At 42.4% G+C, this 24727-nt stretch overlaps 2 protein-coding genes across 6 annotated transcripts; one reads left to right on the forward strand and one right to left on the reverse strand.

The window, feature by feature from the left end:
* Positions 1-694: 694 nt before the first annotated feature.
* Positions 695-8431, reverse strand: gdf6a (growth differentiation factor 6a). The gene is made up of 2 exons (XM_018683117.2): positions 7564-8431; positions 695-3178 (listed from the first exon to the last, which is right to left on the reverse strand). Exons 1-2 carry the CDS (start codon positions 7922-7924, stop codon positions 2178-2180), a joined length of 1362 nt encoding a protein of 453 aa, XP_018538633.1. The 5' UTR covers positions 7925-8431; the 3' UTR covers positions 695-2177.
* Positions 8432-10578: 2147 nt separating this feature from the next.
* On the forward strand, positions 10579-22130 carry sybu (syntabulin (syntaxin-interacting)). Of its 5 annotated transcripts, none has more exons than XM_018683074.2 (8): positions 10579-10721; positions 15117-15163; positions 15339-15525; positions 16045-16263; positions 17869-17968; positions 18151-18303; positions 19729-19884; positions 20277-22130. In XM_018683074.2, the coding sequence occupies exons 2-8, from the start codon at positions 15140-15142 to the stop codon at positions 21469-21471; spliced, it is 2034 nt and encodes a 677-aa protein (XP_018538590.1). In that variant the 5' UTR covers positions 10579-10721; positions 15117-15139; the 3' UTR covers positions 21472-22130. The 5 variants fall into 5 exon arrangements, with proteins under 5 accessions (XP_018538590.1, XP_018538596.1, XP_018538605.1 ...); XM_018683080.2 differs by having other exon boundaries at positions 16045-16245; XM_018683089.2 differs by having other exon boundaries at positions 16099-16263.
* Positions 22131-24727: the final 2597 nt, after the last annotated feature.

The following is a 24727-nucleotide window of genomic DNA, read 5'->3' on the forward strand; positions in this document are numbered from 1 at the left end:
AAATAGCTGGGGTTCGTACATTCAGTGCCATATCAGTGACAGTCAGTCAATGGATTTCCTTCTACTTGGATGGTCACCATATGTTTATATGGTTTTTGCGGTGCAATCCTGAGACAGCCAGTCACTGCATATTGACATTTGTTGTCTATGATGAGAGACTGTTTACAAAGGGGGAGAAGAGATTAGCTAGCATACCTGAAGGCAAAGGTGTATGTGCTCCATATGCACTATATACTATACTGTATACAAATTGATTCAAAGAAAAGCTTTAAGCATAGAGAGTCTGTATTGTAACTACAGTAGTCTAATACACAATTTAGTCAAAATATAGTATTTTCCTTCATTCTGTATCATCTTACCAACAGGCAACGTGTTATCTAAGCTATTGGTGTAATTCCAGCGTATTTAATCAATGAGAAAGAAGAAAGTATTGTAATTCTGCCTGTGAAAAGTTATACAAGACTTCCTGATTTTCAAAAAGACAACAGTAATGTGATCACTTTTTCATCCTATTCATCCAAGAAAATACATTTTAGAAACTGACTTCTCATTTCAGTCAGGTGGAAATACCCAGCAGTGTCCCACCAGATTTTTGTGTTTTTTTACGGGATGTCAGCTCCTCTTAGAATGAACTCTTAGAATGAATGAAATGAATGAACATAGGGTGGACTTAATCAGGAGTACCAGGCTGGTGGACTTTGTTTTGAATTTTATTTGTACAGTAATGGTGTGGAATATTATCCAGTAATATATGTATATAAATGATCTTATATATCATTGTAAAAGCTCTTTACACTCTAACTGAATGCACCTCAAAACTCAGATCCTATATGCAATTATGAGGTAGACATTAATAATGGTATTTTCCACCCTCTGCAAAAAAAAAATCGAATACACCTTAAATTACTCTTATCAATGTAAGAAATATATGATTATCATGAAACTCTGTACATCACAAATAATAAAATAATTATAGAATAGAAATTATACCGATTTGAGTGCATTTTGTATATTTACAAAGAAATGCCTTTTTCTCATTTCTTCATTCGTTGCACTTTGTAAAGTTTTCGACTGTACAAATATTTACAGCTCAAAAAGAAAAAAAAATGAACAGCAGTGCATTCAAAGCTAATGTGCATTTAAATATCGTCTCCTCAGCGAGTCTCTTTTTTTATATATATTTTCGTCATCAGAGAGGACAAACTTTCTCGCTGACCGCGTGTCCTTGGCGCAGTCAGTTTGGGAAGTGCATTTCGTAAAGATGCAGACTTTTGAGCAAAAAGTTCGCCTCAGTAATGTGTGCTTTTTTTTCTTTTTTTTTTTTTAACAACAGGGCCCCACTCAGGCACAAGTCTGGTTTTGTGTCCTTTCTCTGTCCGCAAAGGCGCACGACGCGTCTCCCCTGCGCCTCTCAGCTGGTCTCCAATAAGAAAAAAAAGGAAAAAAAATCTCTTGAAGGCATCACCACCACCATCTTATCTCACCAGACCAGTCTGTGTGTGTGTGTGTGTGTGTGTGTGTGTGTGTGTGTGTGTTTGGTAGATTAGACATTCACCCCCATTATCTATTCATTATTTAACCTTTTTTTCATTTATTTATTTATTTTAATTTTTGGAAAACAGGCACTTGCTCGGGCCTGTAATGACTCCAGCTGAACAGTGGCAATTACAGCCTGGATGCACATACCCAAAAGAATCCGGCCTGGCAGCATCACACGGCAGAGCTGCAACAAAGCGCTAACAGGCAAAGCCCACTGTCCTCTGGCCTCGGCACGAACAGGTGCACAGTCGGGACTCAATAGGCTCCCATCTCGCCTTCAGTCACATCACACACCAAGCACCCAGTCCCCCGGTGCCACACGGACACGTCTCACTCTGAGAAACAAAAGCCTGTTTGATGAGTGATGACTTGTTGCATGGATGGGAATGTATGTGCGTAACACTTTTAAGGAAGAGAGTGTAAATTAACGTGACTGTTCTGAGTCTGAATAAATAGCAGACATCGCCTCTTGCGTGCATCCCTTTTTGAATAAAGACCAGGCGCGTCGTGCGTCACAGCACTTCAGACCTGTGAGGACTTTACATCTTCAAAACTTGGGACCCATCGAGACATATCTTTGATTTTTTTTCTGTCTTTTAAAGTGTTGTTTTCTTTTCTATTCTAACAAATAATGGCCGCTACCTGCACCCGCACTGCTCCACCACCATGTCCTCATACTGTTTGTACACCACGTTATTGCCCGAGTCTATGTACAGGATGCTGATGGGGCTGAGTTTGGTGGGGACGCAGCAGCTGGGTGGGGTGCTGTTGGGGTCCATGGAGTTCATGAGCGTCTGTATAATGGCGTGGTTGGTCGGCTCGAGGTGCGACCTCAGGGGGAAGTCGCACACCCCCTCGCAGTGGTACGCCTCGTAATCCAGGGGCGCGATGATCCAGTCGTCCCAGCCCAGCTCCTTGAAATTCACGTGCAGCGCCTTTTTGCTGCACCTGGATTTCGACTTCTTCCCGTGCCTCTTCCCGTGCCGGTTGCTCAGCGCGGTCCTCCGCCGGCGCCGGGGGGGCCCCTCTCCTTTGACGCCCCTCAGCGACGCCCCCTCCTCCTCCGCTGCTGCACCCTTCACCGCCTTCCTTCCTTCACCTTCCTCCTTCTCGCCCACCGACCTCCGCGACTTAATCTTCTCCTTCATCTCGTTGAACAGGTTCTCCCTCTTCTTGGAACGGGTGTAGGCCACCAGGATGGCCTTCTCCTGCTGAGACCGGCCGCTCCTGTCCAGCCCCAGCTGCCTCAGGTCCACCTCGGTGTCTGATTTGCCGAGAGTGACCCTGAGCTGGAAGCAGAGCTGGCTCCCCTGCTGATAGTGATGATGGTGGTGCTGGTGATGATGAGGGTGGTGATAATGATGCTGGTGTGCTTTAAACATTTCCCACACGTCCAAAACCTCCCAGCCGGCTTTAGTGGAGTCCAGCGGGTCCAGAGACCTGGAGTCCAGCAGCCTGTCCGAGCGGCAGGGGTAGAGCTGGACGTCGTAGAGGCCCGTCGTCTGCAGGGAAGTCTGCGAGTCCCCGGGCGCTCTCCTGAATATCCTTAATTCCGCCCCGACCAGCTCCTCTTTGTCTGAAAGGGTTGAGACATCAAACAGATACTTTTGTCTTCGCAGAGGAGAGTGCAAAAGATCGTCTGCAAGGATAAAAGAAGAAAATAATTGCAGTCAGATTCACTTAGGGTGTACAGTGTTCAGAGGGATGGAGGGAGGGGGGGACTCACATTCTCCCACAGAGGCCTTCTCCCCCCTCCCCCCTCTCTCTTCCTCTCTCTCTTTCTTGTTTTTCAAATGTCCACCCTGAACCTGCCTGAAACAAACTACAGCTGACAAGTCCTCACTGCATAAGAACGGGAAAAAACACTTTGGTTATCCTCAGTCCATGATATATTATACTTATAAACCCATTTTGACCACTTTCCTCTGATTGACTTTGGTCTGATTACATCCCCTGACAGAACTCTCTTGATAATAAAATCTGGTGCATCTTTTCTTGATGCTAAAGGCTAAATGAGGGTTAAGTTTACAAAGCCTGCTTCAAGGCTTCCTCCACTAAAACTGCTGTTCCTCAAGTTTCTTAATTTCATTTCCTGCAAAAATTTGTTGCACATGAACAATTTGAAATCATATTATGATGCAAAGAAAACAAACTTCGTGTCACATGCAGGAAGTATATAATCTGCATCCTTCCAAAAATCTTATATAACTATATATTTATTTTTTTAATCATCTGTCATATAGGTCAGCATTTCGTTTTTGACATTGCAGCAACAATAATCCAATAAAACATGGTTATATTTTTAATTCCACGCCACTTCTAATCAAATCCAGCGTGTCTTTAATGAAAACGGCTCTGCTTTCATTTCACTTGCTGACAGATTGATTATTAATTTCCACCACTTTGGCAGAGTGGAAGTAAACTTTTCCTTCTTCGCAACCATAGAAAGTCTTAAATCTAAGCAGCAGTCAGGACATCAGAAATGTGGTTAGTTTTCTTTTTTGAGACCTCTTGCAGAGTGGTAAGGCAAAGAAAGAGAGAGAGAGAGAGAAAGAAAGAAAGAAAAAAACAAGGGGCCTATGTGAAGGCCCCTGGGTGCTGCCAGACACAACGGACCAAAGGCGACATACTGTACACTCAACTGAACAATACACAATTAATGCATTATTCTCTGCTGGAGACCCAGGAGGCCTGCAAATATTTCATCAAGGACCAACGAGACTGGGATAGAACGCTCAGAGACAGTGCATGAAAAGGCGTCAAACACAGAGAAACACCAGCCTTTAACAAACAGGAGTTTCAGCCTGACCGAGTGTTTTCTGTGTTTCCTAAAAATACATTGTGGATCAGACTGATTTATGTTAAACATGATGTTATCACGAGTATCAAACTGCAGCTGACAGTGTTTTAAACTGTGGATACAATTCGGTATCCTTATCCTTTAACTGCCAAAAAAAAAAAGTCCATTTGTATCATTTTCCGCTTTAAATCGTTTTTTCACAGACAGAATGAAATAAATCTGCAAACGGCACTGAAACCATTCTCTTATTTCCTGCGGTTTTCCCTCTTTTTGCCAATTTTCCCAAAACGAGCATCAGCAGTTTAAGTGAAGGCAAAAATGCTGAGCAGAATATAACGAGAAAAAATACATTTCATTCAAAGGAAATTCCTTTAACGAGCACGTTTGCGTTGGGAACAAGCGACATCTTCTCTTAAATGTTACATTTCCCACTTCTTGTAAAAATAAGGATTTAAACCTAAAAACTGTATTTAAATGCTCAAAAACAAAAAAAGCTTCTTGCCTCTGTTGATTGTCTCCATTTGTTTTTTTCTTTCAAAAATAAAAGTGACATGTCTACATCTGAACATCCCTGTGATATAATTTGTAAAACTTGTTCTAAAGAGACATTTGAAGCCAGTTGTCAGTTTTCCCTCCTGAACCCTGTCGAGACACACAGTAAAAAGCAGATTGAAACCTTGTGCTCGTTTCAGTGACTTTTTCGCGTATGGTTTACATTAGGTTTCTGTTCTTCTTTTTTTTTATAAGACCTCAAACAAATCGAATACAAGTTCACCAAATAATTAACAGTTCTCAATTCCCATCTTCCTCATTAAAGCACTTCCCCTCTTATATTTCATCCCATCCTGCCAACGACAACATTCCCCCTTTAAGTGCGCCTGCACGGACTGAGCAGACTGTGGGATTTTATTATTGAGAGATAATATTCGTGTTGACAGTTAAAAACGGACAAAGTTTTCTTAATTTCATTATTATGTAAAAAGCTTATTTTTCCATTACGCTGAGATGCCTGTCGGTGAATAATTGGTGGAGAACGCGGTGGATGATAATTTTTTTTTTTTTTTTTTTTTTTTTTTTTTTTTTTTTTTTTTGCTCGGTTAAAGCAGCATCCTGTGCACTTTGGTTTGACCTTGTTGGTTGTATCTGAACAAAGGCAAAACATGGTTTTGTCATCTATGCCTCTGTTTAGAGAGATAGAGTGGGGGGGTGGGGGGGAGTAGGAGAGAGAGAGAGAGAGGGAGAGAGAGGCCGGGCTGCACCATCTGCGCTTTAATGAGTTACTCCAAGTGCCAAAAGTAATTTTCAGATTCGGGTTATTCTTTTCTGATCTTGCCTTTTCTGACCTCCAGGAAACAACCTGCCTGGTTTTTAAAGCAAATTTCATTTACCCACAAAAAGTGTGAAGCTGTAGGTCATAGTGGCGCAAAAAAAAACTGTCTCAGCGCGGATGAATAATGCGTAAAAGACGCAAAACGCGTCAAAAGCCGCCGTCCCCTGTGCGTATTTTTTTCCCAACTCCCAGCTGAGGTTCATTCTGCAGGTTAATGCAGTGCAACACTTGGGGGATTCTGGGAGGAATCCCGAAAGAAACCAAAAGGCGCTTGAGCTGAGAGAACGGGAAGAAAAATAATTTTCCGTAATTAAAGCGGCGGTCGCAAAGGGAGGTTCCGCAGTAAAGAAAAAAAATACGAACCACTTTACAGCAGAGGAAGTGCTCTTTCATTTTTTTCCCTCCCTCGTCGTTTTTTGGTGATGTGCCCATCGTGGCCGAGCTGGGTCATTATGGGAGAATAGACAGTGTTTGATATGTTATGACATGAACACTCAATTAGATCACCGAGTTCAAATACTCCAATCAGCCGTTCGATGCCAAGCAGCTTTCAGAGGGTCCAGCTCGGGGTCAGAGCCAGTGACACATCACATCAAAATCACAGGAGAGAGTGAGGCGTTTTTCCTATCAAATCAGTTCACACTGTAAGAAATTGCCGCACGGATGAGGCACTTCTGTCTTTTTTTTGTTTTGTTTTAAAACGAGTAAATGTGAGAGAATGTCGCATATTTTCTGATTTTTCGAGGAAAAAGTGCCAATTCTTTCAAGTTTTTTTTAAAAAGAACACTTCACTGAATAAAAGTTTTGAAAGCTGACGTGCACTGGAAATAGCTGAAGCTACACCTCACCGCATCCTTCCATAATAATAGCAGGTTTTAACCAGCTGACTCTGGACTGAGCAGCTCATCATGATGGACATTTTTTGCAGCGCGCACTCCGCGTCCGAGAGTCGTTCGAGACAGGAGGGAACAGCAAACAAAGATAGCTTTTATTTCTCCTGCAAAGATTAACTCGGCTTATGTTCCCTTGTGTGCGTTGGATGTGTTTGTGTTTATCGGATTGTGTTTGTCCGCGCAGGCCGGTCAAATCATTCGGTTACACATGTTAACTGACCCAAACACCTGCTTCTCACACCGTCCAGCTCTGCCCCTGGCCCCCGGCCCCCGTAACTCCCTTTGTCAGCACAAGTTGGTCACATTGGGCACCATGACGGCAACAGACTGAACTTTTTTTTAAGACTTGGGATGAAACTCCCTTCATATTTTTAAATGCACGAGCTTGTTTCAGAGTCTTTGAGTTTAAAGACCGATGAAAAATCGAAAATGAAATAAGCAGCAAGTGCTTTAATATCCTGACTGGAAAAAAAAAAAAACTTCCCTGCTTATTCACGTGGAGGTTGGGAGCAGAATAGTTTTTGCTGCAGCCTGCATTGACAGTGATTTACAGCCTTCATTTAGAGAGCGCCTCAATTAGTGTTTTACTGTCGTGTTACCCAGAGGTTAATTTAACTGTAATATAACTTAATATTCGGGAAAAAAAATTACACGTTTCGGCGACTTTGCGGCGAGCAGATCCTTCAGAACATCAGACATTGCTTACAGCTAATCCTGCAGCTTCCGAATTTTCACTTTTAACACTCATGCCTGTGATTTATTGATATTTTCTGCTCGTAAAATTGCATTTGCACATTCTGTTTTTGCCTGATTTAAAGCGTGCGTAAAAGTAGCCGATGCGAGCTTGTTGCGCTGTAGTTTTTTAACGACTGACCACAGTGTCTGACCATATTTTAACAAGATCTAAGAGGAGAATACTGGACGAGTCAGTAGAGAAAAAAACTGTGCCACAGAATTATGCAAGAGTGAGCTGATGGAGGTAGCAGCGGACTGAAACCAACCTGTCCCTCTGTCCACAAAACTTGTTATGGTGTTGGCAGATTTAGAGGAGCGGAAAAAGCTCGCGTTTAGTCCGAGCTTCTCTGCAGCCGAGTATGTCCTGTATATGGAGAGCATGTATTCGTGCGGCACAACAGCGTCCTTTAGGTCTTCTTTGTGGTGGCCCGCGATAGGATGCGAAGACGCGAAGATGTCTTTAAAGAATTTGGGTGACCTCTGTCCGTCCTGATGAGGGATCCTGGCTCCCCTGTTCCTCCTCGGCGCAGAGGGAGAGATGATAGCAGCAGACTGGAAACACGGTATATTCCCAAGGAAAACAAGGAGCAGGCCCAGATATAGCGTTACCACTCGTGATGCGTCCATGGCTGGTAGAGTAACCGGGAGTTGTTAAGAAACTCTGTGCTTTTTTTTCTCCTCCCCGCTCAGTAGAAGTTGGATTCGAGGGGAGCCGCCGGAGCCGGAGAGGTGGTGTGCGCGTCAGGGTCGGAGAGCTGCTACTTTTGCGCTCTCTGGTCGCACCAGAAGAAGTGCGTTTTGCGCTCTGGACTCCACACAAGAGCGGAGACTGTTGGGCCGAGAGAAACACGCCCACATGGTCGCTCAGTGCACGGCTTCCCAAACAATTTCATGTCACAGACCTGCAAACAGACGCGCACTAGAGCCAGCGGACCGCCACAGAATAAACATGAGAGTCCGTGTGGGAAAGTAGTTTGTTGTAGTTAGTTTAGCAGCCAATTACCGATCTGTCCACAGAAAGCAACAGTTTACTGAATTTTGGACGATAATAACTTAAAGTTAATTTTGACATGATTTAGTGAATCGTATAATGAGGAAATTGAATTATTGTCAATTGTACTTCCTTGAAGGACGTACATAAGACACTGATCTGGAATAAGAGAGCACCAAGAGCTGTAAGTCTGAGCAGCAAAGCGGTGTTTCCGTCACTACCAAGTTTACGATGTTGACCTAAGTAGGTGTGCATTCACTGAGATTTCAGGGGGGGGGAAACTACAACAGAGCTGTAATGCTCCTTATCACAAAGTCTTTGACAGTCTGAAATCCTCCAAGGACACATCAAATCAGATTAGATTAGATTTTACGCACAGATAGACTGAACACACGAGGTGATCATAAAGTTGTGACATTTTTAAAAGAAACACCATGGCTGTTGACACTGAATTTCACACTCTATTTCAGAACTATACGGGATGAATGATGAAATAACCAGGTGGAATTTCAGTGACTGGCTTTGCGTTAAGCGGGTGACAGTGGAACTCCGTTATGAAGAGGAGAAAATAAACTCTTAAGACACGCGGTTAAAAAAGCTGAGGGCAGAGGTCTCACGTTTAACTGTAGCCTTCAGGTGTGAACAGTAAACTCCTGAGCATTTACAGTACCCTGGATGTGAAGCAGGTCAAACGCATCAAACGTATTTTAAATAACACTAGTGACCTCTAGTGGCCACTGCCTTTTATTACAGCGCGAAGCACCCATACATAAAGAAACGAGGACTAATGCTGCATTCGTGTCATCTGGGAAAATCTAGCTTAATGGATATGTTAAAAGGCTCCAGCTGCACAGTATAAAGCAGTGCTCCAACGTTTACATGGTTTAAATCTTTTTATTTTTCATTAGTCCTGATGAGGAGAGACTGTATACTGACTCAACCCTGCCATATCAAATATTACTATAGGCTAACAAATACAGTTATCTGTCATGACAGCCCATTTGTTTTGTTAGCTCTTTATTTCTGAACAGACTCTGTCTGATCTGACAGCGTGTCAGACTGATGAGATGAATGTCAGATGGGTATGAAGGACAGTGACACTTGCTATAGGCCTGAATGAGCCTGAACGATTGTGAGCTGTGACAACTGCAGATGATCCAAGTTTTGATTATTAATTATATTAATTGCAGAAAGTTGTGTTTTAAACAGTACATCTCAGTTCAGTACATTCCATTAGTTCAGGTCATATGTCAGTGCCTGTGGTTTCGTTCACCTGCAGCACACTGGGCGACATTACTCCAGCAGAGGGCCTCAGAGATAAGAAGACGGACTGATGCTCATGGGTCACATGCTAACATTTGATTCAGTGCCTCAGCTTCTGCTCCTTCCTCTCAACCCAATTTGACGCACTTGTAAACGGTGAAGACCTGGGGGTTATTTCATTACGCAGATGACGACACTGCTTGATTCTGAGAGGTTCAATAACTGTCAGTCTGGTGGCTGCACTTGTTTCCAGTCGGCGGAGCAAACACCGTGTTTCTTTTTATTATGTTTTGTTTAAACACAATGTGTAAATGTCACTGAGAAGCTGACATTTAAAGCGCATGCGCTGAATCTGAAAAACTGGATATAAATAAGGCCAAGAGCAGCTCTAGTATTAAGGCGTCTCTCTGATTTCAGCACCATGGAGAGTCCACTCTGTCTCAAACTGAGAGCAATTTGACACACTGTTTTTGCTTCATGTGCATCACTGTACACACAGACCTTCTGTGTGTGTTGAACATATATTAGGCCTGTATGTCAGTGATGCATCGAAGCTGCTGTCGTTATGATGTCAGTCAGTCAACAACACAGCCTTGAGGAAATAAAAGTGTTGTGCGTCATGATGGGCTGAATGGTTTTAATGTTGATTACATATTCTTAAATCTAAACCTATTTATAGTATATTAGAATGTGTGTATATGAATAATACAGCGAGCCATATGCCATGTGTTAAATGTCACTCGTGGATGAAACATAAAGACAATATTGTGATCATGCCATTGACATTTATATGTTGAACATGTGCCAGATTTTCACATTTTCGATTTCAAAACATGCCAGTACCCATAGCCCATACATCAGAGGATACCCATGCCTACAGCTCATGCTTCTATATGGTGGCGGAGGGGGGTACTGGTTAAGTAACGCCTCGCGCGTTATGTAACACACTTGGGATGGTATAGTCATATTGTGCGTGCGATGTCAGCGGTCTCGCTTCTTGTCCAATCGCGTGTGTGCTCAGCGTGCGCGCAGCTCTCCTCCGCCCGACATCCAAACAGCGGAGCAGAGCGGAGGCTGGCACCAGCGCAGCAGCATCAGCAACGGAACGACCCTTTGTGCTTCACCGATAAACGCGCATCCTTCTGAGAGGAATCACCATCGCACATCCAGGCAAGCCTTTCAGTTATCCTGTTTTGTTTTGTTTATTTTGTTTTTTAAAATAAAAATTCTAACCAATTGGTTTAGAGAATATATTGAACTATCCACGGGATGGATGCAGGTGGCTGACGGGGAGCTGTTTACAAGTTCAGGAACGAGTCTTCTTATAAATTATCCGACATTTTGCTCGAGTCTTACATATATCTGTGTGGTGCTGGGTAAAATTAGGCCAGGTTTAAAGTTTGATGTTTACATCGCCACTGGTTACACCCTGTAGCGTATTTCGCATGTCTTTATTCTAGAGGCATCTCGGTGCTTGAGAAAAACATTCCCAGTAACTGTGGGGGCGCCAGATGAAACAAAAACAAAACCCCACTGCTGGATACAGCGTGATTACATGGGAAATAAGCTGTTTGTTGACAGTGTGCGAGGAGATGGTGTCATTGTCAACAGATATCAGGCCCACGTAACAGTCAGTGAAAACGGCTTTGCAGTGAGATGTGTTAAACAAAGGGAGAAAAGATGTAAACACATGGGAGGACATTTCAAGGGTTCATTGGTTAGAGCAGTGGTTGTATTTAATGGCGGAAACACAAAAAAATAGTACATTTAGTTCATTATGAGAATTTCAAAGGTTTTTGAATGCACCATAAAGTTACAGTGTGAAACAATATGGTGCTACAATATATAGAAATTGTTTTTATTAGGGATCATCAGAGCAGTTAACTGTGGTTTTCTATGGTGCAAACCTAATAAACGTCTTCTGCACTATCAGGAAACCATTTTATGAAAGCTGTATTGGTTTCAATGGGCTTTGTGCTGCCTGTCCATGATTACTGAAAGTGAAAGAGATTACCCAGCAATGACATCATTCAGTGATGATGCAGCTTGTTTAAGGGTCAGTGAGCTCAGGGCAAATGTTCCAAATGATGTGCCTCTCAGAACAGAATGAAACTGTTCTATTTTCAGAAATGATCACTCCCTGCGTGGTATCATCAGAAAGATAGAACTTAAGGACGTGTGCTGTAGTTATGTTTACTTCCTCCAGAGCTGTACAACAGTCTGTGACATGGGAGTTCATCAGTTGTCGTTGCTAAAATCATACTCAACACCTCATTAACAATCACATCAGAACAGAACAAATGGGCTGAGTGCATCATGGCGTTAATACCAAAATTGAATAAAGAGCTTCACATTAGTCCATGACCATGATCAACATTAGAAAGCACATAGACTGGGGTGGATTAAGGGAATTATTATTCACGCCCACGCCATGCTGTTTTAAAAGTCGACCATCTGGATAAGGGAAATAGCTCAAGTGGAGGCTTAAAGGCTTGTTTACCAGTCATGTACACATTCTCCCAGCATCCCACCAACTGACCCCCCCAAAGCCTTCTTCTACTTTTTGAATATGCACACTCCCTCCAGGCTTATGTTTGGATGAGTTTTCAGGGTGGCTGTGGATCACAGGCTGTTTGACTGTTCGTTATGCTCAAGAGAGCTGAAAATCCTGTGTTTACAGCTTAGGTAATGCTTAGCCTGTTGCACAGCAGGTAGCCAATCAACGTTGTCGGCAGTCAAGTAGTGGAGCACAAGCATGATCCTTCTTTACAGAATCTGGCGCAGAACAGGCACAAGTGAAAAGACAATAACACAAAAACAGGGGAAAAGTGTCTTCAAATTTTTACGACAGGTACTAGTAAGGGCTGGTGTCTGTATCTAAACACCTCACAGGGTTTCAGGTTTCAGTTACTGGGTGATCATTAGCAAAGGAAGCTAGTCTAGAGGTGATTCTGAAATTGAATGTTTGAATGATTTGGCTGTAGAATGCTGCAGTCCGTAGCTGATCTGTGATTCTTTATGTTTAATTTTTTGATGGTGTGACCTTGTGGCTGCATACATTTACAAAAGTCACCTCCTAAAATAAAAACCTGTCTCTTCTCAACCACATCCATTCTCTTGAATCAGCCCTTATGTCTTCTCTGGCACTAGCACTCACATTTTTTACCCTCCATTATCATGGCTTTATGGTTTATTTCCTTGCTGTTTTCACTATCAGTTTGTATTCATTTTTTTAGTTATCTATTGCGAAAGCAAAATACTCCATATAAAATCGTAAATATACCAGAATCATATACTAGAAACAGCTGAAGTGTCAGTTGTACTTGGATAAGTATGCAGACGTTCCCAAGGCTCACACACTCTTGCTCAGGGACAGAGTGTTCATTCAGTCTGCGAAAAACACTCTGTACAGCTCAATGGTAAACACCCCCTCATCACCTCGGCACACGCCAGATATTTTCTCAGTGACGGGCAGCATCTCAGCAGAAGCTCCACTCAGATTTACACATAATTGGTTCCAACTAGCTGGAGTTGCTTGTGCAGCGTTCTCCCCCGGTTGCTGAGACTGTTGCTAGGGCACAGCTCTGGCTGCTCTGCCCCGCTCGGTGCCCACAGTCTGATTCTGCCGTGCCAGTGCACCAAGCAGCTGTGGATCGCTACAGTATGATGATGATGCAGTGGATGTTTGTGGGGATGGAGAAACTCAAAAGGTAGAGTGAAAGTGTGTGTGTGTGTGTGTGTGTGTGTGTGTGTGTGGTGCAGACCACCTCAGAGCTCATCTATTCAGATCTATTTTTGAGTCTGATGATAAGAAGCAGAGTTTGATTCCCACGACTCTCTGTTCTATTTTTCAATCCTCTTTGGTCCTCGTGGTTTGAAGAGAGAGGATTTTGCAGAAGTCTGTGCTGCTCACACAGGAACATGGCTTATATCAGGTGATGAATTCTTTAAGATATCATTCTGTTTGTATAGAGGATTGTGTGGGGAAACCGAGTGATCAAGGCAATACTGACATTCCTGTAGTCAAATTAAAAAAAAAAAAAAGGTACCATCTGGATGAAGCTGGGGAAGACAGGTTTGGGTTCATTGATGCGACAGCAGCACGCAGGCCTTGGGGTCAATTACATCATTCCTAATGCCAAAAAAAAAAAAAAAAAACACGTACGCACTTACGTAACTGACCCTCTTAGGCGATGATGCTGAGAGCCAATCAACAGGCGAGAAGAAGTGAAGTGATTGTATAAAGTTTATTCGAGCATGAGAGGAGGTCTGCATTATTTAGCATTCAAGCATCAATAAGAAATGCTTCTTGCTTGTTTAAATGTGCATGTACAAAATGAAAAGTTCAGCATTAGACCAGAGTTTATATATCTGTTAGTTTCTACTCCAAACCATTTTTAAAAGAGGATATAATATTGCTCCGTCATCCATTATATCTCACTGATAGAAGCACTTTGTAGCTTTTGGCAGGCAGCCACACAGTTTTGGTACAGAGGGCTGATAAGGAGAATCTGTGTAGTTTTATCAGAATTATATAGTGAAGTTAGACACGTTTCATCTGTTACAGTGCTTCATATCTGATCATCTTAATCAGGAATGACTGTGATGAAAAGCCAAAATATGAAAAGAAGAATAAGGATATTAGTGATATTTCTTCTTCTCTGAACTCTCTGTTCTTTTAAAAGCAGACGCAGATGAGTTAAGTGAGTTATTTTAAATCCATTCTTTTGCTTTTTGTCATATCTCTTTACTGTTTTTAGTCTCTCAGGGTGGCTAAGTCAATCTATCAGTCATCCACCACTTTGGTCCAGACTGAAAAATCTCAACAACTATGGATTGCCATGACATTTTGTACAGATGTTCATGGTCTCCAGGCGATGTACCATAATGATTTTGTTGATTCCCTGACTTTTCCTTCAGTGCCACCATGAGTTTGGCTTTTGTGACTCAGGATGAAATATGACAACTTTTCTTATGAAATGTTTTAAGATCCCTTGAGTATGAATTATAATGACTGCAATCTGCTGAGTTTTCTTCTAGCGCCACCAGCATGCCAAATTATTCACTTATTTTGTGATATATCTCAACATCTTCTGAATGGATTGAAAATATGGATAAATACTCATGGTTCTCCTGAGGATGAACCTTCATGACCTCAGTGATCCCCTGACTTTTCCTCCATTTGCTCTTAAATTCATTTGCCTCCATCTGATTGTTAAAGGGTGTTACAAATGGTAATTTAAAAAAGGAGGTTGGCTGTTTATTTTTAGATGTGACACACAGAATTTGTTTCATAAGGTCATAAATTCAGTGTGTGTTGGTTATGGCTGGCTCCGGGCTGGTGCCATCTGTACCACGCAGGCTGTGTGTGTGTGTGTGTGTGTGTGTGTGTGTGTGTGTGTGTGTGTGTGTGTGTGTGTGATGGGAGGGATTTAGTGGTGTAACACAGTTCAGACAGAGGGCACTTGTTTGCTAAGGGTCTGAGTGCCACGTCGAAACACTGCCACACACACAGTCCACAGAAAAATGACTCACCTGATTTTTCTCCCTTTTTCCTCTCATCAGGGGAAAACGCTACGTGAAGCACAATGGGACCATTCCAAGAATATGAGGTGAGTTTTATCATTGCTACTGGTCATGGGTGATAGATCTATGCACGTTAATTCCTTTACAAATATAGGTAATTTCCAGGTATGTGGTAAAGAAAAAGATGGGTTGACTGTGACATTACAGTTACCTCAAAAGTATATTCCTGCCTTTAGCTCTGACAGATGTTGTTTTGAACAGGAAAAAAAGTCACCCGAGAAAGGAAGCCCTCGCAGTCGCATCCCACGCTTGGTCCTCCATCCCTTCCGACCAAAAGACAAAGGATCACCTCTGTCTGACTCGCCTTTTTCAGAGGAGGAGGGCAAGGAGTGCGACATCAGCTCAGACCATTCCAAGAGAACCATCAGCACCAACAGCTTTTGCTCTGGTAAGAAGTTCAGGTCTAGTTCAAGGACAGCTGAGTTAACAGTAACAGGCTGTCAGGTGACAAGACTGAATCACACTGTTCTTGGTTGGCTGGGTAAACATAAAATCCTTATGTGATGAAAGGAGAACTTTTGATTCAGATAACATTTTGCCTTGTTTTTTTAGCAAAGCACGCAGGATTGTGTGCGCTCAAACAGAATATGCATCCATGTTTATTTTATGTTCACCCAAACTGGCCTCCTTAAGATATAAAGCAAATACTACACTGCAACTGCAAAAAAAATGTCTGTGTGTGTGTGTACAGTTTGTGTGCATGCATGTGTGTACACTGTGTAAACCACAACACACACACCACTTGAAAACTACTTTATGAAAGTGCTGAGCCATTGTGAAAGCTGTTATGCTATCTGTCAGATAGCCCCCCGGCTGAACCTTGAGCTCTGATTGACTGCTTGTGTTCGCTGCCTGCCCTGCACTGCCTGTTCGTGGCTATTACTGTCTGTGTACCTGTCTACAATAGATGACACCGGCTGCCCCACTAGTCAGTCTGTGTCCCCCTCCAAAACCCCGTCAGGCTCAGAGCAGAGTGCCCACGGCTCGCCGACGCTTCCCGAGCGCAAGACCAAAGTGAAGAGGGTGAGGGTGATGGCCGAGTGGAGCGGTGAACCACGGAGCGCACCGAGGCACAAGAGGGAGTTGAGGTCGGCCATGAAAGCCAGAGGTAAACAAGAATACAGAGGTAAAGAGAAAAAGAGGATCAACAACATCTGAAACTTTCACATTAGGCCTGCACTATCACAATCTACTCATTTACTGCATGGGAATAATCCACATTTGTAGATTCTTGTTTTTTTATAGGTGAAGATTTAAACAACACATTACATACATATTCTTCTACGTGCTAGTGGTTCCCCAAAGACCAAAGTACAATAACAGTGTATTTGTGGCATGTCAGCAGCTAACAGATTCCCAGGCGGGCTGACTTGAACAAACACTGACTGTGAAACAGCTGCTTGCCTAAAAGGAGAATAATAACTGTCATCTGTACATCTGTGCTGTTAACATATATCAGAAACAGTGCGCTCCAGTCCTTATCCCAAAATTAAATTTCCTCCCTTGTAATCTGTCTAAATCTGGGGGCATGAGAGAAAACTGCTTGATCTTGAGTCAAAATGAGGCAGAGACCTGATTGGCTGGGGAGGAGGTTTGGGAGCTTAGCCAATTAGACTGATTAGCAGGAGGTTACTACACTGATTGAATGTGCATGGATCCTCAGTTGATTCACCAAGCGGTAGAGGATCACTTAGTTTTGAACTGTTTTATTTGTCACAGTCATCACTTGACACAAAGCTATGGTTTTGTTTGATGGAAAGAGATGCTACTCAGGTATGACTCTAATCTTAAGACATTTCAACTAAATATTTGGTGACCAGTTTTCCTTTGTTTAAACAATGAAGTTGGCTGATGTTCGAGGCTTCAGTACTGTGCTGAGGCCCTTTATATCAATATCTGCGTTGCAACATTTGAACTGATTGTGTTACATATAATGGCTGGATGTAATCATCTAATTCTGTGTTAATGGCATCTGTAATCACATGAAGTGGTTTATCTGTACACCTTGCTCCTTAAACTCACACTAGTCAAACAAAGGGTATGGATTATGGGGAGTGTCCACAAAGTTGTTGTATGAGAGTGTCTGTCTGAGGCTGTGTTTCTGACTGGTCCCTCCACCAGGGAGACTTGATGGAAGTTCTGCCTACGGAAAGTGAAACATGATAGTCCGGTTTGATGCTGCAGTTCATCCTAATAGTTGGAGATGGTACTGCCACAAGATGTTTTTTAAAGAAGGTGCTAAGATGAACCGAAATGACTGGAAAAAGGAAAATTGGACACAAATGCCCCATGTGTTTTCATGATGAATTAGAATTGGAGCGTATTTGTGTTCATGTTGAACTTATTATGGAGGTTTGAAGCTTAAGGCAAGACTTTAACTATTTCACAACAGCAATCATGAATGAGGGAAACTGAGCTACAAACAACAAATATGGGTTTTTGGTTTTACTTTTGAGGCTAAATGAGTGAAATGTTTAGCCATGACATTCTCAACTATGGTGTTAAAGCTGTGCAAGTATGGAAGAATCAAAGTCAGTAAACACTTACTGAGGTTTTTTTTTTTAACATTAATTAATGTTTGCTAACAAGCACCAAACACCCTTAGAGTATTGAATTGAGCAAAACTGTGTTCTATCTCCTATGAAAGGAAGGGTAAATCATCTTCTGAATGTGACATGGACTTCCTTTAAGTCTGCAAGCATGCTAACGGCACTGATGCTTTTCCCCGCAGGTAGTGAGGCAGACTTCAGCTCCTCCAGCAGCACAGGCAGTCTAAAGACCAGGGAGAGTCTCATTTCTAACTCCGCTGGAAAGAAAGCTCCCTCACGAAGGTATGAAGTTTAACACACATTTTATATCATCTCCATGCTTTTGCTGGGTCTCTACTAGATTTAAAAACATGGTTTTAAGCTTTCCTAAAAGGGAAATTGTGCATAAGCTTTTTTGTTTATTTCACTTTTTGGAAACAATACTTGAGTTATTTCTGTTTGTTTATTGGAATCCTTTTATTTAGTCGTGGCACATATATCAGACCACTCCCAGTGTTTAAGCCAGCGGGGAGCCCGACAGCCAACCGCGATGCAGAGCTCTATGCCCCCTACAGGACTCCTCCCAGAGCTGCCTCCTCAACCAACAGCAGCAGCTGCAACTCCAGCCCCACCTCCAGGTACCAAACACTGCCTCCATACCATGCATAATTAATAATCAGAGAACAAGGTTTGTGGTTTTAAAGTAAAATATTCTGATCAGGTGTTGCAACCTCCTGGCCATATCTAACCCTTCCACGTTTCTCCACCTGGATTCATTACAAATCCAACATTGTCTGCCTGAAGGAGACACTAGTATATTTTGGAGACTGAGAGATTTGGATTGTGGCTCAGGCAATGGTGCAGCATAACGATGAGTGAGTGGGTGGCTGGATTAAGCTCAGACTGTTTTATCATTTCCTCTCTTGCAGCTGGCTGGGATTATATCGGTCCTGATTTGGCTGTGGCTGGGATTAATGAGGATTCAATAAAGCAAATGTCTGAATATGGTACCCAGACAGTGACCCTAATGGCTGCAGCCAACTTGTAACTGGATTAGAGTGAATGCACCTTGGTTTGGAGGAGAGAAGAGGGTCATAAATATTTCAGAACAGCAGGATTGATGTGTGAACTGAACAGCCTAAATCTTAAAAGAGTGGACCACCATGAATTTCTGACATGGTTTTCCAGGCTCTGTATTGTACAAGGAGGGTTTACTTTGTAGGCTTTGTTTGTTGGCTGCCCAGCCCGGCATAAGGTTAAACCTAAAAATCCTCTTGTCAGCAGTATGAATGACAAACATTCAACCCACAGCCTCATGAGTTTTTATGCAGTGGCAGAATCTGCCCTTTTTATCTTGTGCTCAGAGATTCCATAAATGCATTATACCCCCCACCCTCCTGTCTCTTTAAGACATCCTACTGTCAGCTTCTCTACCCCTGGTTAAGTGTCATGTGACATCTTTTCCTTTCACATGCTACCTTCTCCTAGGCTGTGTCTATTTCTGGCAGGGATGCATAGCACCAAATCAAAGCCTCAAGTATCCCAGGTTGCTAGGATGCTGTGCTAGTGGAAGAGAGGGGCTTACATGCTGCTTTGCATATTGCCCAAATCCACCCACTCATCCTTTACAGAAAAAAACAGAAATCCTTTTATCAGTTCTCTTTGAGCATGATAAAACACTGATCATAGGACATGCAGAGGGCATTTGAATGCTAATGCAATTATCTTGTAGATTAAGGTTTTTTCTAGTAAGGTGATTTCTCTCCTTGCTAACTCTGCTTGTGTTTAGATAAACCAGCATTTTAGGCTTTTTGCCTCTAGTCTGCAGGCAAGTAATCCTGTGTCAGACAGTAATTCCAGGCCTCAGAGAGCATCTGCCCTGACAGCACTCTCTTAGCTGGTCTAATTACCCTCAGCAGGGAGTGATTTTACTCAGAAACGTCAAATTGGTTTGTTTTCTGCTGTTGCTTCACAATGTCTAATTGGTGGCTGATGGATACAGTAGTTCCAGCAGGATAAACATGGCCTTACACCAATATTCTAATTCTATCTCTGCCCAACAGAAGAGCGAACCTGGGCCGCTACCACTCATGTGGAGATAACCACGGCATTAGACCCCCAAACCCTGAACAGTACCTCACCCCTCTGCAGCAGAAGGAAGTGGCCATCAGACACCTGAAGACCAAACTGATGGAGTCTGAGAACAGAGTCCATGACAGGTTAGTTAAGATTTAGCAGCATGGTAGCTCATGTGATATCTAGCTTTTTTAAAATAGCTTTTTAGGGTTTTAAGGCAGGATGGTAGTGGTCATATCATGGCAAAAAGTGATACTGTGGTTGTGATGTAATACTACATATTACAGCTCTATTCAACTGTTAAGCTCTTCTGAAGTGTGAAGCCTCAGGGAAATGACCATTACATAAGATCTAAAAAACAAAACATGATGCTACCAGATATATCTTGCAAGAAATTTGCACCTGTTTCATGTTTTTGTGTCAAGCTAAGTGAATCAGATGCTAGCTGTACCTTCATATTTGGTATATGGAGTCTCTCAGTTTTTCTCAAATGTTGACCAATTTAAGTAACTGTGTATCTTCTTCTCTTAATCAGAGAGACAGAGATTGAAGAGCTTAAGGCCCAGCTCAGCAGAATGAGGGAAGACTGGATTGAAGAGGAGTGTCATCGGGTTGAGGCTCAGCTGTCCCTCAAAGAGGCCCGCAAAGAGATCAAACAGCTTCGTCAGGTGGTGGAGACCATGAAGAGCAGCCTGATGGAGAAGGATAAAGGAATACAGAAGTACTTCATTGATATCAACATTCAAAACAGGAAGTTGGAGTCCCTGCTGCAAAGCATGGAGCTTGCACAGAGTGGTGCCAACCTCCAAGAAGAAAACACCCTGGACTTCATCTGTGACAGTCCTGATAGTGGTGGGAAGAAGATGGTAGGGGAGGAGGAGGGTGGGATGGAGCTAGGTGATCAAGGAGCAGAGGCGATGGCAGACAGTGGGCTGCTAGTAAATGACGAGATGGCTAACAGAGCGGACATTTTGGAGCAGGTCTTCATGTCCACTGCGGTAGACTTCAGTCAGGACTCTAGTGGCAAGCTGAAGGCTGGGGCAGAGTCTGGGCCTGGGGTGTCTACATTGTCAGAGGAGGAAGAGTTGATTGATAAATCTACTGCAACCACACCAGCTCTACCAAATACAGTTCCCACCACCGTCGCCATCTCCACAAGTACATTCTCCCAGCAGACCACAGAAGATAAAGGAATCCAGACCGACACAATGCCCATGTCTCCAGACCTTCAGGCTCTGCTCCTCCAACTGCTGAAGTTCCACGGGGCTACAGTGGGGGATGCAACTCTATCAGCCTCCAGCAGTCTTCTGGGTTTCCCAAACCTGCCCACTTCCACCACTGTCAATCTCCATGACACAACACCTCCTCCACCCAGCATGCCCAGCCGTGATCACCCAGAGAGCCCCGACACTTCCACAGATTCTGGCATGTGGTGCTCAGAGCCTGCACAGAGCCGACGGTTCATGGAGGAGCTGGACTTTGGTGTCGGTGGCGAGGAACCTTGTTTGTCACCAGGACTGGATGCGGTTGGAAAACGGTACTGGAGCAACAGCTTCCTGGTGGATCTGGTCGCAGTAGCAGCCCCCGTGTTACCAACGGTGGCCTGGCTGTACTCACGACACGGTGTGGATGGAAGCTCTCCAGTGTACAACATAGCTGCTCTTATCAGGGGCTGCTGCATCATGGGATTGCACTCTCTCCGTCACGTCACTCACAGGCCAGATGCATAATGGCTTCCAACCTGCATGCACATGCCTAACCTTGAACTAAAAGCACTTAAGCATCTTTTTGAGAGTATTTGTGAGATTTGTTTTTGTTTTGACACCTGCTGATATCAATGCAGTTATTTTGGTTCCAACACTGTTACTTTGCACTGTACAGTTACCATGAGTTGAAGCAAAATGGTGACATGAGAGGTATTATTCATAACAGGGTGTTATATATTTATTTATTTATTTATCATTTACATGTATAAAATGATCATCTGAGTAGATGGTTATGTGTTATCATTGTCCCGTGGTGTCCCTAGTTGTCCTGATGTTTAAAAAAAGTTCTTTATGTTTAGGATGAGATTTTTAGAAGGTGAAAGATTGAATGTTAATTTCTGTTTGACGGGTTCTGAAATTTCAATTGTTTGAGTTATTGTTCAAAAAGAAACCTTAAACCTTTAGCCAAAGCTTTAATGTGAATTCACCGTATTGTTTTGTTTTTTTTTTCCTCCCTGGAAGTAGAGCTTTATTCAGTACAGCCTGTATATTGTTCATAGAAATAAGTTGACGCTTCAAAGCAACTGACACTTGTTATGTGCCTGAGCTATGTGCAATACTGGTGGTTTACATCAAATGTCCTTGTATCTTTATTATTAAAGCATGATAATTCTGGCCACACATTCGGACTCCTGACATTTTTAACCTTGCAGGTGTGTTATGGGGAAGAAATGACTGAACAGGGATGGTAGTTAAAGTTTGATTTATGCAAGAGGCCTGTTCAAAATTCTGGTGAAGACTGGGAGAGCCAGAGTTTTTTTTTTTTTCCAAGATGTTCACATAAATTAATAATAAAAGGGGATAATTTTGTCTGATCCCAAGCGCAACCAAGCAGCGTCCTCATGACGGCTCATCTTACGTAAAAGCTTTCCCGGCCTGTATTTTCAGACATCCCTTGGGTTGTGACGCTGACATTGTAAAGTGCATTAGATCCACTTTACTGGGATCACTCAGAAGCTGTAACATGCTGTCTGTACCCTTACACCAGTAAAAACTGGGTCAGTGCCAGAGCAGCTATAAGTCTACCCACAGAAACTACCAATGCTTTCATCTACGCATAATGAATGAAAACTGAAGAAAAGGCTGACTAATTGTAAATGAACCAACACTGGGCATTTTTGCTATGATTACTCTTTTTTCCCACTCTGCCATATGGTCGTGTATCTTAAGTTGCATAACCATGATCTCTTGAGTTTATGAGGCATTAGACTAATGAGTCATCAGATGCTGTATTCCCCACACTTGTCTGTGGAGTCTGGATTAATATGAGTGGGCAGCAATGGCGTTAAGTCACCACACCAGTCTTGTAAAATTGGTATGTACTGTATGATTCTCAAGCCTTGCAGGACAATTATTCAGCCTTATAGCTTGCTCCCTTTCTGAAGAATGATGACGTGCATCTTCCCTTTTTGAAACTGGGTCAGTCTCTAAGAGGTTTTGGCAGGCGGGCAATGTCCCCGGACAGATGGGAGTGACATCATTGTGATGGGGGTCAGATGAGAGATGACAACCATCCATCAATCCAGGTTAAAGGCCATTGTATTATAACGTTGTGATATAAGACTATGAGTCTATGCTAGCAGTTCTGTGAGGTTGGATTTGTTATAACAGTATCCCTATCTGAATCCTAACATCAGCATGCTAACATGCTGTTGTTTAGCAGGTATCATGTACACCATCACCATCTTAGCTTTGCATGTTAGCATACTAATATTTGCTAATTGGCATTAAACTTCAGCTGAGGGTGATGAGAATGTTAAAGATTAACCAGTAATTGGTGTTATAAAAATGTATCCTGTACAATGGTATTGGACAAATTTAAATCTATTAAATTTAAAAGAGGGAACCACAAGTGTGTGTACCAAATTTCACGGCAAACCATCATGTCATTGAGACATTTCGGTCAAAAACATGTCAAAGTTATGGTGGAGGAAAAAAAATCAGGTAATCACCAAAGTCAGTAGGATTCATGTTATGGTGACCACGAATGTCTTGATATATTGCCATGAAATGTTGTTCAGTTTTTGAAACATTTCAGTTGGGACCAGAATGATGACAATTCCAAACCTTGATATAGGCGTTCCATGAAAGTGGCTAGTAAAAAGGCTAAACCTATATGCCGTACACTTAGCAAAGATAATGTGATGATACGATACAATCTGTAAAGATACTCAGTACTGTAGCTTCAGATAGTTATTCCCAAATTACATATCAGGCAGCAGATTTGTGACCCAGATTATTCATCACTAGAGGTATGAATCAAATTATTTTTATTAAAAACCTGTGTAGGACTAATACAGCAGGTACACAATCTGCCAGACTTTCTGGATTGAGCTTGTGGACGCATTACTTGAATGTAGGACCTTGTTTGTGCTCAACCGTGGCAATTTTTATAACATTAAGTCATACACATCAATGTGAAGAAAAAAAAAAAGATGAGGAACACTGGGTTCTCTGCGATTCATTTTTAGAAAAATTAAAAGTGCAAAATGACAAAACAGAACAACATGCAGCTTTTCTCAGTGGAAACAGTTGGGAAAAGAGTATCTCCAAAGAAAACACTAATCCCCATAGATAGCTTGCTGAATTCCCTTAAACACTTGCTTTCAGTTATACTCTTAACCCGATCATGCACTAATCAGTCATGTTATGTCTCAACAGAATCAGCATCTCTGAGTGGGTCAATAAATCATTTGATAGATAACATTAACTCAGTATTTCGTTAGAAGCATGAGATCACACTGCTTGCAAAGCTTTTCTAATTGTAACATTCAGAACAGAAATGTGTCTCCTTCACCTCATTTCAAAGCATTTATCATAAGTCATGGACCAAAGACATACTCTATTATGTATGCACATTTCAATGTATAAAGGCCTCTCTCCATCTGCCATTGTTTCCATGACAACAGCTTGCCAATTGGCAGCAGTAACAATTTTTTCAACACTGACTTCAACTGTTAGCCTTACATTTTCAGATGAGAGAGGAATCAAAAATGTTCTTATTGGCCAAGATAACTAGTCTGAGATTACAATGTGATGGTGATCCATGTTTTCTAAGACAGTGTCTGTGCAGTGGGTGCAATCAAAAGCTGACAAAGTAGAGTGAGTGTTAAATCCGTAGCCATGAGATTACCATAGGAACCCATAGCATTTATAGTTGGGGTAGATTCTAGTCTATGGTCATCTATCCATACTCATACAGAATATCTTCAGCTTTCAG

The sequence above is a fragment of the Lates calcarifer genome, linkage group LG15, assembly GCF_001640805.2.
Source record: "Lates calcarifer isolate ASB-BC8 linkage group LG15, TLL_Latcal_v3, whole genome shotgun sequence".
In the NCBI taxonomy this organism is placed as follows: Eukaryota; Metazoa; Chordata; class Actinopteri; family Centropomidae; genus Lates; species Lates calcarifer.